Genomic DNA, 14,562 nt, shown 5'->3' on the forward strand with positions numbered 1-14,562 from the left:
TGACATCTGATCTTTGACAAGTAGTAAATAAAAGCTAAAATGCAAGAACATATATAATTTAGTTAATTTAAGTGAATTTCATAAATGATCGGTTTACTACACGTATGTATATTATATAGTCACTTACTAGCGAAAAGTCATTCCATTATTTCACTCAATTTTTGCCGAGATCTACCGCACGCTACACAACCAACTATTTTAGAGTCTTTTTCGATAAATCGCGATAATGTCACTGTTAATTTAAGTTCTGCCACAATTTCCATCTAGATGTACTATCTTTATACAACTATCAGTAGTAGAATAAATAATAAATAACATAAAATAAGCTCCGTAAAGACTGACAAATCCACAAAATTTCAAATCAAATTCAAATGTGTCAAATGAATCGTCAAACAGAACTGTCAAGGATCCCCACCCTAGAGAGATTTTTCCGCCCACCATGCATGAATACATGGATAGCATTATGCTCCTTCCTTAGTCTTCTTTTTCAAAGTTCTCAAGATATTTGGAATGGAAATAGTCAATACATGTCATTGACAAAAAAATAAACACGCTGAGTAGATAGTTATTTGACTGAAATAATAAATTTGGTAAATTTTTATTTTTTTAAATTAATTATAATTTTTTCTACGACAAATGCTGATAAAACAGTTTCTGTTGAACTTTTGGCACAAAACATGTCAAATTTATGATTTCAGTTTAATAACTGTTAGTCAACATGTTTAATTTATGTCAATGTAGATAGGTCTTGATAATTTCGATTCCAAATATCTCGAGAACCGTTCCATGTAGCGATTTTTACCAAGAGATCTTTTCTACGTAAAAATGTCATAAATTTATATTTTTTCACTCACTAATTTTATACAGGTACGGACGAAAAGTTATTACTCTTCAAACCTGTTAAAAAAATATGTAGGTGGCGCCCTCTACAAGTAGGAGTCATATTGACATCAAAATCAAATTTTTCATGTCAAAAAAACCCCAGATACCAATTTTCATGCAAATATTAACCTTACTTCAGAAATTATTTGGAAAAATTCGAAATAAAAATGAAACTTCTACACCCTGTATCTCAGAAGCTAAGCATTTTAGGATCTACATTTATTCGAACTTTTTTACTCATTTTTATCTGCAGAATATGCTGCCGAAGTTTCCGGAATACAATTCGGACCACCCGGTATATTAGCATTCTTATCTTCTTAGTTAACTTTGTAAGCCTTTTTCTTGATTGCTATATTACCGGTATCTATATTGATATTAATACTGAAGGATTCTTAAATCATTGGCTAGATTAATTAATTTTTAAAATTTAAATATTTATTAGATTATGGAGGAAGTATCTGATTTTGCAGGAACTTCATGCTGCATGAACTCATATGTTATGCTTAAATAGAAAAAATTCAAACACAGTATGCGCGCACAATAAAATGAAACAAATCTTGAAAAAAACTAGTTTTATTGAATAATAAAAACAAACTACTGTTGTTATTATATTTACGTGAGGTATTTATTTATTGTTGTTGTGGTTTAACCGTTATTCACACACATACTCACACACGAAAATATATATTGTGGTTTGCAGTAATCTGAAATCAACATCGTTTTAGCGGTATCAGAAAATTGAGTTTTAGAATGGTTTAGATAATGATTGCACGTGTTTAGTGTGTTAACACGATTTAATGTGGGGTATCTTTGTTCTAAATATTTCAATGTAACAAGACTATTTCCAGGAACTCGTGGGAATTTAGTACATTTACTTTTATTATAAATTGTCTATATTTAAAGATGTATGTATGTACCACATGTTTGCAAAACCTTCTTATTTTTTGTGACCTTGTCATTTTTCTCTTTTTTATATTATACTTGCCGACCCAGTGAAGTGAGAGTATATTAGTATTTATTAGGAGTAAAAAAAATTGGCACTGGGAGGCACGTATAGCTGCCCATACTAAAATATGTTAATATCTCAAAACTGCGCTTTTGACTGAATTTGATGTTATTACAAATTTTGTTGCAAATATTATTCCTAATCTTAATTTGAAAAGCGCGTTTCGCTAGCTACTGTAATTTTGGAGTTACGATTTTTTTAAATTTTTAACCCCCTCTTATACCCCCTTACCAACGCCCCACCCTCACCAAAAACTAATGGCCAGATTCTCGGGTGCCACAGTATTTTTGTGCCAAATTTGGTTAAAAACGGTTCAGCGGTTTTTGAGTTATCGTGTTACAGACGGACGGACAGACAGGCACCACGAAAATATTTTGTATTTAGGTCATTTATGACCCAAATAACTCATTTTGAGTGAAATTAAAAAAACTTTTTTTTTGCCGATCCTAATAGCCTACCATACCTATTGGTATGGTCGGCTAAAAATTGGCGCCGGGAGGCACGTATAGCCGCCCATACTAAAATATGTTTATAAAAAGTTAGTAGGCAGTTCTTTTAGTTTCAAAGTAAAAGAATTTTTCCAATTTTGGTCCGCGGTTATTTCTCCTATCCGCCACCTGGGGTCGCGTCCGATGGGAGTTTGGAGTTCTCCACACGGATTTTCTCAAAAACGGACTACGGAAACACGGAATATCTCAAAAAATGCGACTTTGATTTTGATGTTATTACAAATTTTTTTGCAAATATTATTCCTAATCTTAAATTGAAAACCGCGTTTCGCTAGCTACTGTAATTTTGGAGTTACGATTTTTTAAAATTTTTACCCCTTTCCCATACCCCTTACCAACCCCCACCCCCACCAAAAACTAATGGCCAGATTCTCGGGTGCCATAATATTTTTGTGCCAAATTTGGTTAAAATCGGTTTAGCGGTTTTTGAGTTATCGTGTTACAGACAGACACCATGAAAATATTTTGTATTTAGGTCATTTATGACCCAAATAACTCATTTTAAGTGAAATTAAAAAAAACTTTTTTAATTAATACTAAATATTAATAATAACTTTTTAAAAACGGCTAATAACTTTTTGTGCATCGCCACGAAAAGTATCATTTTTACTCCTAATAAAACAATGTACGGTATGCATTATAACGGTTGTCTTTTATGAAACCCTAAATCAGTTTTAAATGTTAAATCGAGTAATACTTGGATATATGATTTCTTTCCTACAATATCGCATCGTCAAAACCAATATTCTATCTGCGAAATGGCTCTAAACCTCGACGATAACGACCCATTTATAAAAGCGGTCTTGGCTGTCGCTGAAAAATGAACTTGTGCACCGAGCTGGTGGGACACAACTGGCTCGCTGCCAAAAACAACATTAAATCGAAATAGCGAAGCCAAGAAGGTTAGCCACAGATTCTGGAATTCAATTACAAGGGTATCGGTTACGACCTGATGCCATAGAACCGATTCTGTTTTAATTAGAGCAACAGTAAACAGGCTGATTGAATACATTAGCCAGGGATTTTTTATGGTATTTATTCGCGATGTCTGTATGACACGTTTTAATTGAATAACAAATTGTTTTGGTACAGTCGAAACCCCACTGTGTCAGTTATTTTTCTTTTACTGGAAATAGAAGAATACAAACATATATTTGGAACAACTAATACACAGTTCAGGATTTCTACTACCAGTAATCAACCGGAAAATTAAGTTAGCAAGGAGTACTTTTGAAAGAAACCCAATCATATTCAAATCTAAAATGCCACTTTATCTAAAGAAGAAAACATTCGACCAATGTGTGGTGTAAGTCATGACCTATGCATGCGAAACCTGGACACTTAAAGCGGACATCATAAGGAAACTGCAGGTCGCACAACGCTCAATGGAACAAAATATGCTGGTAATAACCAAGAGAGACCGTAAAAGAATAGAGTGGTTACTACAAAAGACCCAGGTCATTCACAGAATCAAATCCCTCAATTGACAATGGGCAGGACACATGGCAAGAAGAACGGACAACAGATGGACCATAAAAATTACAGCATGGTGCCAACCAGGAATTAAGAGACCTAGAAGAAGACCGCACCTGAGATGGACCATGATATTTGGAAATTAGCAGTGATAACTTGGGCCCACATAGACAACAATGGGCCCAACTACAAAGAGAGTATCTAAATATGTGAGGGATGCTACACCATAATTGGAAATGGTTGAATAAGCTGAGATTGATGATGATAATCTTGTTGCTCGCGGGTATCTGTCATATTTGACATTTAAAAAAGTAAATTGCCAAAAATGAGATTTGTGGCTAGTTTTGAAAAACTTGTTTCTTTTTTGATTTTACATAAGAATACCTATTTTCAGCTTCCAAGTTTAAAAATTTCGTCGTTTTTTGCCAATTGCAGCTGACTATCGTGGTAGATGCAAAATTATCTGATTGCAGTCCGTTTTTTCAGTCAAGTCATATATTTATTTAGTACTCATAGACCATTCTGATCATCGTAAAAGCGTAGTCTGGAATTTAACGTGTATGACAGTTATGTAAACAGCTTAATGGAAAATCAAATGTATTAAAAAGAGATAAAAGTTGGGTTGATACATTTCTTCTTTGCGGTATTGCCGGATTTTGCATCATTTCAAACCGCACAAGAAGGCGTTTATGAAAAATGTTGCATCTAGGACTGGAACTTTACTTTTCACAACTATTTACTCATTTTACTACAGCTGTAATAGATTATATTTAGCTTAGATATATTATTACAGTTGGGGTTGGACTCCGACAGTCTTAATCATCTGCTGATGACGCTAACATGGTTAGCGAAACGCGCGTCCAGTGTAAAAGTAAAAGTGTTTTGGTATAGTGTGGTAATATAGTGTTTTATTTTGCTATTTTGTTAGATATATTATTTTCGTTTCAATAGTATAAATGGAAGTTTTTAAAATAGTTTTTTTTTCTACACACATTTTTCTACATAGGTAAAAACCGGCAACACTGTGTGCCGCTTTTTATTTTGTTTCGTCTGTCTATCTTTATCATTATCGCATGCGTTAAAATACAGACCACGCAAATTAAGTGTCCAGGATGGTATATTTAAATATTTTGAAAAAGTTAAAGTTAATAGTTTTTATTAGAAGTTAAATTTTGCTTTAAAAAAATTGCTTGCGTAGTGTAAACTTTGTATAACCTTCTCAACTATCCAGATAATAAATCATTCCTAAACATTTTTTCTAATTTCTCAACTGAAGTAATCTGGCCCGCCATAAGTAAGTTGTTTAGACATAATAGTTCTATAATACTTTCTTTTTAATTTGATTAGCATTTTTGTCTAAACTTTTTTGTAACACAATAAGTAGACTATGAGAAATTAACGCCAAGACAAAATTTGACGTAAGTCAGTGAATTAAAAAATCCAATGTGACATGGACTTCGTCTTATATATTTACCTTTTTAGCCGTCCATACCAATAGGTATTAGGTATGGTAGGCTATTAAGATCGACAAAAAAAAGTTTTTTTAATTTCACTCAAAATGAGTTATTTGGGTCATAAATGACCTAAGTACAAAATATTTTCATGGTGTCTGTCTGTCTGTCTGTTCGTCTGTAACACGATAACTGAAAAACCGATTTTAACCAAATTTGGTACAAAAATACTGTGGCACCCGGGAATCTGGCCATTAGTTTTTTAGTGAGGGTGGTGGGTTGGTAAGGGGGTATGGGATGGGGTTAAAAATTATAAAAAATCGTAACTCCAAAATTACAGTAGCTAGCGAAATGCGGTTTTCAATTTGCAACAAAATTTGTAATATCATCAAAATCAGCCAAAGTCGCAGGTTTGAGATAAAAAAAATTAAAAAATTCCTTTACTTTGAAACTAAAAGAATTGCCTACTAACTTTTTATTAACATATTTTAGTATGGGCGGCTATACGTGCCTCCCGGTGCCAATTTTTTACTTTTAATATCGTTTATTTCGCCAAAATAGAGTAGTCTGTCTAACTCGAGGATATAAGACAGTGACAGTTGGTTGTCATCATTTTAATTCAAGGGTAAATTGTATTTTTTGTCATTTTTTAGGTGTCGTCTTCTGTCGAATTTAGATGAAATGCGAATTCCCTCGACTTTAGATGAAATGCGTGTGTTCTATTTGGCGACCGAGTGTTAAATTGTTTCGCTGCGCAGCGTTGTCAAACTGAATCGTAAACGGACACATAATTAGCGGTGTTTTGAATGACATACCAAATTTTCATTTAGTATAAACAAATATATTAAAAAAAGTTTTTATTTTCAGCTAACAAGAACAATGCCAACGGCCAACAACCCCCACGACGCAATCGAACAACTCGGTGTGGCCGCAGGCCGGGTCAAAACCGGCCGTGGCCGGCACTAATGGGCCGCCAACTTCCGGCGGCCCCGGCCTCAACAACAACACCCCGAACAATACCACGCCGAACAACGCCACCAACACCACCAAACAACAGCTCGAGCAACTGAACAATATGCGCGAGGCCATATTCAGCCAGGACGGATGGGGTGGCGTAAGTATTGTCTTGTTATTTTTTAACGTACCGTATGATGAAAACGAAAAACTGGATCCAGTTGGCTGGGAAATGGACATGGATGACATTCCCCATATAATTTTACATACAAATTGACAGCGATCTTCATTTCATAGCCATCTCGGACGCCGTTTCTTTTTCGATCATATTGTACTATATCCCAAGTAGCATTTTTGGACATGTTTTAGGTAATGTTTCTAAAATTGTCGTGTCTGTTTCTTGAGACAAAATGGAAATGGTATGCCACAAATAGGAAACATTTTCGAAACCTGTATATTTTATATGGCTTTATTACATGTGTTTCCAATATGGTGGCACTAGCTGTTTTCTGAAATGTTTCGATGCGGAATCAAAACTTTTAGAGGAAATGTTTCGAAATATTTTCTGGAATTTGTTTTCAAGATGTTCACGTTTTCAGCAGCCACTGTTTCTAAATGTGAAGAAACAAAATACCAAACTAAAATAGTCTATGTCTGTGTGTGGAGTTCAAAATGAAAACAACCATCAACAATGTCAACCTCCGCCATAGTTTTTTTGTCCTAAAATCTTTGTTTTTAGGTTTTCTCGCACAAGAAATTTCTGGCAAAAGCAAATTTATTGTTTAATGTAATAATGTACTTTAATATTTTTTATGCTCCTATACCGGGTGCGTCTCAAAAGTGGCTCACCCCTATAACATTTTTATTTTTTCAGTTAAAAAATCGAGATTTGGTATGTTAGTATATTACATAAATTAGAATTGATTGACGTATGATATGTCATTCTATTCAGAGTGTCATGCTCTACCGAATAAAGTAAAAATATATCTAGGGTGCCATTTAAAAATCAAAAGTAGTAGTCATTTCCGGTGATACAGGAAGTGACCAAAAACAATAATTAAATCGTCAATCAATCCTAATTTATGTCATATACTAACATACCAAATCTCGTTTTTTTCTCTGAAGAAATAGCATAGTTATAGGGGCGGGCACCCGGTACTTCCTTCCAAAAATTCTAAATACATATTTCAAAAATACCAAAATGGACACCAAATGGTGAATTTTTCACCGTTTTGTAGAATAAGGGCCTAGATCACCAGATATATCATCAAAAATAATAAGAAGAAAATTAGTAGAATGTACAAGTGTTGATATTTATATACAATCATTATTTCAGCAACACGTGAACCAAGACACGAACTGGGACATCCCCGCTAGTCCCGAACCCTCCATGAAGATGGAGGGCGCCGGTCCTCCCACCTGGAAGCCGGCCGTGAACAACGGCACTGATTTGTGGGAGGCCAACTTGCGCAACGGTGGCCAACCGCCACCGCCGCCTCAGCAAAAGACACCCTGGGGCCACACGCCCGCCTCCAACATTGGGGGCACGTGGGGAGAGGACGACGACGCCACTGACAGCTCAAACGTGTGGACGGGAGTGCCTAATAACCAGCAACAGTGGGGAGGCAACAATAGCAACAATGCTATGTGGGGAGGTAAGCGTAAGAGTAATGATTTAAGAATATGTATATGATAGTTTCGGTATAATCTTTCTAACGAGACTTTGAATAAAAAGATATAAAGGAGTTTAATACAAGCATTACGGACGGAATCGACATCGACATCAGATCATAGACAAATGAAACAAGTTTAGATTGGAAAGTGCCCATAAGGACAATGTAAATACTATTTGGCGCTATTCTTGCAACGGTCGCTACCCAAAGCTTTTGATAATTTCGGATCGGATGGGCTTTTTCCGGAATTATGTCGCCAAATATTATTTATTCAAATTTATTATTATTTTCTTTTAATTTTGTAAATAAAATACAGTGTGTTGCATACAAGAAACTTTATTTTATATAAGGACATGTATGTGAAATATAGTCTATAAAATGAATAACTTTGAATTTTGACCCTTATTTTTTACCAACATGGCAAATATAAAATCCCTCTATCAAAAAAGTTACTGATATTCTTTAAATTGAGTGCCTGAACGAATCAGATAGGTAACTCTTTTTACTTTCGTGAAATAGAAAAGGAAAATAATAAAACAAGTGACAGTTCTTCCCCTTCTTGCAAAAATCAACACGAAATGTCATAATTGACAAAAGTAAAATGTCATCAGCTTTTGACATTTCTAAATATTAGAGCAATGCCGTCTCTAATAGAACAGCCACGGAGCGAGATTCATGACGTCACACTAGTTAGATACTACGGATTAATAAATATGTTGTAGAATACATGGAAAACATAATTATTCCTTGTATTTTTGGTTTGTATTTTAAAAATGATATAGTTTACATGAAATATACATAATATACAGTTAATAAATACAATATAATATATACCTATTTATAGTAGGCAAATACTTTTACTTATATATAAGTAAAAGTATACTTTAGCAAATAAACTATGAACCATACAAATGCAGCAAATGTTTTACAATATACAAATAATGAATAGGTGGTACATAAGATAATGGATAAAATGTAAAATATATCTTAAATTTTGGGGGTTTGAAAATCGATCTAATTTAACAAAAAACATTCAATATTTACTAATAGTGATGTATGTATTATTATTTGCATTCACAAAATTTATTTATATATTATAATGTTTCCTGCAATTAATAAACTAATATAAACTTGTCACAAGATGACCACATATTTTTTAAATTATTATTCTTAACACAAAACTATCTACATTGACTATGTAGTACACGATTTCAACCATATTGTAAAACATTTGCTGCATTTGTATGGGTCATAATTTATATCTGCCAAAGTATTTATTACTATAAATAGGTATATATATTGTATTTATTAACTGTATATTATGTATATTTCATGTAAACTATATCATTTTTAAAATACAAACCAAAAATACGAGGAATAATTATGTTTTCCATGTATTCTACAACATATTTATTAATCCGTAATATCTAACTAGCGTGACGTCATAAATCTCGCTCCGAGGCTGTTCTATTAGAGACGGCATTGCGTCAGCATAGCCGCAAGTTGCTAACCTAATAAAATTAACACTAGAAAAGCCCGCGGGAACTGTCAAATTCAAAGTTATTCGTTTTACAGACTATACCTATGAAACATTGGAAACAGGCGTTATTCCACGATCCACGATGGTTTTTGCAGTTCACAGTTCACCACACTATTTTTTTAGTTTTTAATGCCACTTTTTCACAATTATCACTGGTTTGAGTAAGTAAAATTTAAACTAAACTCACAAGATAGCAATAATTACTGTGAGAATGGACACTTCAAACACTTTTCGGTATTTTTTCAATGAAGTCGGTTTACATTTTGAAAGATTTTATAATTTTTGAAGATTCCGACTTTGACAAGAGAAAATTATTTCTGTTATTGTTTGTGGTTGTTCTTAGCAACCGCTATAGCAGCGCCAGATCGCGTACAACGGTCGCGACCCAAAACAATTATATATTTTGATGGGTTTTCCAATCTAAATTTATTTCCTCTATATTTTCCAATCTAAATATTTATCTATGTATGACATCCCATTTTTGACAGTTATGTCGTTTGATGTTTTAAAGCCTAGATGTAGATGGAAAAAAACTAGAAACTTGATATATAGGTCTTTTCAGAACACTAGTTTTAAAATTTATTTAATTCATTTATTAAGACTTAAAACCCTATAAGGTCTGGCCAAGGAAGCAAGGAAGATTTTGACAGACGGCATCCACAAAGGGGTAGAAAATTCAGTTTACCTGTAAATTAAATTCTTCCTTCACTCTTGTCGTAAAAAAGTCCTTCTATCCTATCGTTGGACAGACTTTAAATTGATCTTACAGCGCTTTCAGATGGAGCGGACCGTCCGTCGTGTTTTTTCAAGATAGCCGTCGGACGGAGCATACGCGCCCATGTGAAATTGTTCATATAAACTCATGGTACTTGCTCGAAGTCGCGGACGCTCCGTCGCGGACGGTCCTCTCCATCTGAAAGTGCTGTTAATGATTATTCTAGCTTTAAAAAATGAAAAAATGTTAACGGCCTGTTAAAAGTGAGACAAAATAAAATAGTAACACTGTACAAATCAGGATTCCATAAAATATACTATTCTTGTTACAGCTGGTGGTAACGCTTCCGGATGGGGCGATCCACGTGCCGCAGCTGATCCTAGAGCTACAGCAGCTGCGGCGGCCGCGGTTACGATGGACACCCTGCGCCCTGATATGAGAGCAGTAGCTGCAGCTTCTGGTCTCGATCCGAGACAGCTGGACCCTCGCGAACAGATCCGCCAGATACCCGGAGGAGACATGCGAGGCGATCCCAGAGGTAATTTGTCTTTATTTTGCTATAATAATCAGATTAAATTGTTGTTAGTTTTTACATAACAATGAAATAATTCTGTTACGGATTCTGTGGGTGCACTAATTTAAACTCACGATGAAATACTTAACGGATTTATTTTCTCACTATTTACACACAATTTATATTCATTACAACAATTAACTATTTAAAAAAATCCTTTGCCAAATTGTCAACATTTGCTATTCCAAAACTAACCGTATAGTATGTCCAACGAGAAGATCCTTGACAGTGATAGATGTGTCTGCCATTTTAATTTCAAAGTAGTTTATTTTATTTTATAAAGAAATAAGTTGGTACAACTGGAACGCATAGCTGGAAATTAATATATGTTTTTAAAATTTGACTGACAAGTAACTTCAAAATATTGTGAATAAAACTGTATAAAACTGAAAAAATGTAATCGACTTATTTTATTTAATAAAAAACTGCATGTGTTAATACAAAACACACAAAAACAAGACACCACATACCAAAAAATATAAAAAAGAACTATTTCTTAATTTCAAGCTTTATGAAACTTCCCGCATTTATGATTATATTTGTCAATATAACTTATGTACAAATACAAATTTGTAATATTCCATTTATTTATTTGTAATATTAAAGGAATAAATAAAACAACATAAATAAAACAAACTATTTTATTAATAATAACACTTACCAAATTTTATACCTCACAGGTTGATTAATTAACTTTAATCTTAATTTTTTTAAACCAGTACCTTTTGCCATTATTTTTCTGCAGTACTAAAATCCATTATTTACCTATCGTGTGATGTCGATATTTTTCAGCTACGCCAGTTTTTAGTATGTGTTTAGTATGGTTCTTCTACCATATTCGAGATGCACTTATCTACGACGAGATGGTATACGAACTTTATTGATAGTAACTTTATTGGTGTATCTGTATAAGACTTTCTCCCTGGGCAGCAAGTATTAACCATAAACTGTGCTCTGGGTTCTACAGTTAATTTTCACTCGATTTTTCCTACACTTGACTTCAAAAGACACAAAACACTCGTAATAACACGAATCAAAATGCATCATCTTCCAAAACGCAGGGTATTTGACAAAAGTTGTCACAAGATTATAACCTATAATTTGGCAAGACTTTGACAAACGTCAAAAATCTAAAGGCGAGTTCATACGCATCGGCGTCCGTTTGTCGTTATCGTTCCGTCAAACCAATAAAATTGAAATACGATCTGTCATTTTTGAAATAAACCAATAAAACTGGTTAAAAACAACAAATGACGACGCATGACGAATTTATATTTAAACCCATCCATAGTTAACTTAAAAATTATTAGAAACTTTTTTTAGTAAAATAAATAGATTGGTATGGGACGTCATCTGCTTTTCTTCTGTCATCGTCTGTCGAAATCCTACCTGAGAAAAAAAAACAGTATATTTCGAAACTGAACTAAATAATTGCTGGGCGCGTTTGCGCTTATATACCTCCCAGTGGCCGCGTCTCGAACGTTCGAAAATTATCTGTAACGTTCTTTTTGGTTCTAGTAAATTCTTTACAAGATCCTATTTCCACTTGAGTCCAAGAGGCGCTTCAAACAATGTCCTGTATTAAAGATGAAACCTCAACCAGCAATACACGTTCGCGATTATTCGCTTCTCCGACAGATGTCGCCACACACAACTTGACAATACATTTTTGAAAACCTCTTTTATTTTTCTGTATAATCTTTGTGAATCCCTACACTTCTCCTAGATATAGTATAGGTGGAGTCTTTGACAGCAAAATAGTTGCGAATGTGAATATGAATGTTAGACAGCTTAATATGAGTGTGATAACCAAGTTCGACGAGAATTTTGTTACATGTTCAAATTTTTAGTATACTTTAGAAATAATTGAGTATTTGGGAACATAATACATTAATATTATTTCTATCCTTATTATTTAATAACCAGAATTATACCAGGTGCGTCTCAAAAGTGGCTTACCCTTATAACTTTTTGATTTTATCAGATAAAAAAACAAGATTTGGATTGTTAGTATATGACATAAATTAGGATTGATTAACATATTCAATTGTTGTTGGTCACTTCCTGTTTCAAAGGAAATGACTACAACTTTTGATTTTTAAATAGCACCCTCAGTATTTTTTTACTGTATTCAATAGAAAATGACATTCTGAATAGAATGATATATCATATGTCAACTTTTGACACTCTCGCTTAATAAAAACACTAATTCTTAATCAAGGAGTTTGGTTGCGATTTAAGATTTACTTAAAATACAGATTTAATCTTCTAATGGGTCTTGTCCTGGCCAGTTGAAAGATACCCAAATCGTATTTTTAATCATATCTCAATTTTTTCAAATGGAATGAGCACGAGGGTAGCTCATTAGCATACTTGGAAAAAGCATTTTTTTACCAATAATTTGATACCACACGCTTGGTATATTTCGAGTCAAATTTTCGTTCCGAACATCAAGTTATAAATTAAAGAGAAATACCGAAAGCGCCATTTAAAATTCAAAAGCTGTCGTCATTTCCGGTGAAACAGGAAGTGACCGAAAACAATAGAATACATCAATCAATCCTAATTTATGTCATATACTAACATACTAAATTTCGTTTTTTTTAACTGAAAAAATAACAAAGTTATAGGGGTGGGCCACTTTTCAGACGCACCCGGTATATTTATTAGCGAGAATTACGAAAATAATTATTTAATCTGTAGTAATGTTCAAAAACTTTAATTATTACAATTAACTTTTCAGAATTTAATAATTGGATCTCGATAAACGAACTATAATAAGCAAACTGCAAGAAAAAGAAAACAAATCATTAACGAGCACAATTTATATTCGCTTCTGTTGCGATATAATCATTATTTCAAATGTCTCCATTAATTCAGTTTAATTTTAGCTTTGTATTGAAAAATTCTTGTAACTTTGCCAAGTTATTAGTTTGATGAAATTGTTTTTCTATTATTGTTTGATGTATTATTGAAATAAATATCTCGGCTATTACATAATCGTGGTGTGGTACATTGACATTTTCATGATATGAATTAATAATCATTACAAAGTTTGAATAGATGTATCTGTCAAAAAAAAATAAAGTGTTCCCGAATAGTTGTATTTATGTCGTTTTTTTCTTTGTTGTTTGTGTTATTTTCTGCTTTTGGCGACGGGAAGAAATATACAATTTAAGCATTTTTGTTCGTTAGGCAAATTAGCTTTATTAGTAAAATATCACTGACAAATTGGTCTCCGTTGGATTAACGCAGTGGTGTTTACAAAAAATAACTATTTTGTTTTGTAGATATTCTTCTAGTGGCGGAAACCCAGAAGTTTTTTCAAGACATATTCTAACTATTATTCGATTCAATCGTGTTCTCTTTCAGGAATAACTGGACGCCTTAATGGTGCCGGAGCGGAATTCTGGGGTCAATCTGGCCACCACGGCGGACCCAGCGGCATGCACCACCAGAACAAGATGCCCATCGGCCCGGGCAACACCGGAGGATGGGAGGAACCGTCACCCCCGTCTCAAAGACGCAACCTTCCCAACTACGATGACGGGACGTCTCTGTGGGGTAATCCACAGCAAGGTAAATTGCAACAATTATCTTTAGGTTATACTCGTGTACCCAATATCTCTAAATTCCATTTTTTTCTTTGTCCTCGGCAATCGCTTTTGTACAACAAATATAGAGAAATCTAAAAAAGTTGGCGTGCACATCATCTCACAGATGTCGAAACAATCAAAACTATTACTAATGTTTAGGGCTTGAATCGCCTCACCAAAATTATTATC

General features: G+C 33.8%; 1 protein-coding gene across 1 annotated transcript in view; it reads left to right on the forward strand.

Annotated features, from left to right (window-relative positions):
* Positions 1–14,562, forward strand: part of LOC115878231 (protein Gawky-like) — a 61,383-nt gene that overhangs the window by 24,174 nt on the left and 22,647 nt on the right. The window contains 4 exon segments of the mRNA XM_030894655.1: positions 6,197–6,435; positions 7,612–7,930; positions 10,535–10,741; positions 14,150–14,356. Coding sequence (XP_030750515.1) covers positions 6,197–6,435; positions 7,612–7,930; positions 10,535–10,741; positions 14,150–14,356 — 972 coding nt within the window.

The sequence above is a fragment of the Sitophilus oryzae genome, unplaced genomic scaffold, assembly GCF_002938485.1.
Source record: "Sitophilus oryzae breed Bouriz unplaced genomic scaffold, Soryzae_2.0 scaffold_1502_pilon_pilon, whole genome shotgun sequence".
NCBI lineage: Eukaryota > Metazoa > Arthropoda > Insecta > Coleoptera > Curculionidae > Sitophilus > Sitophilus oryzae.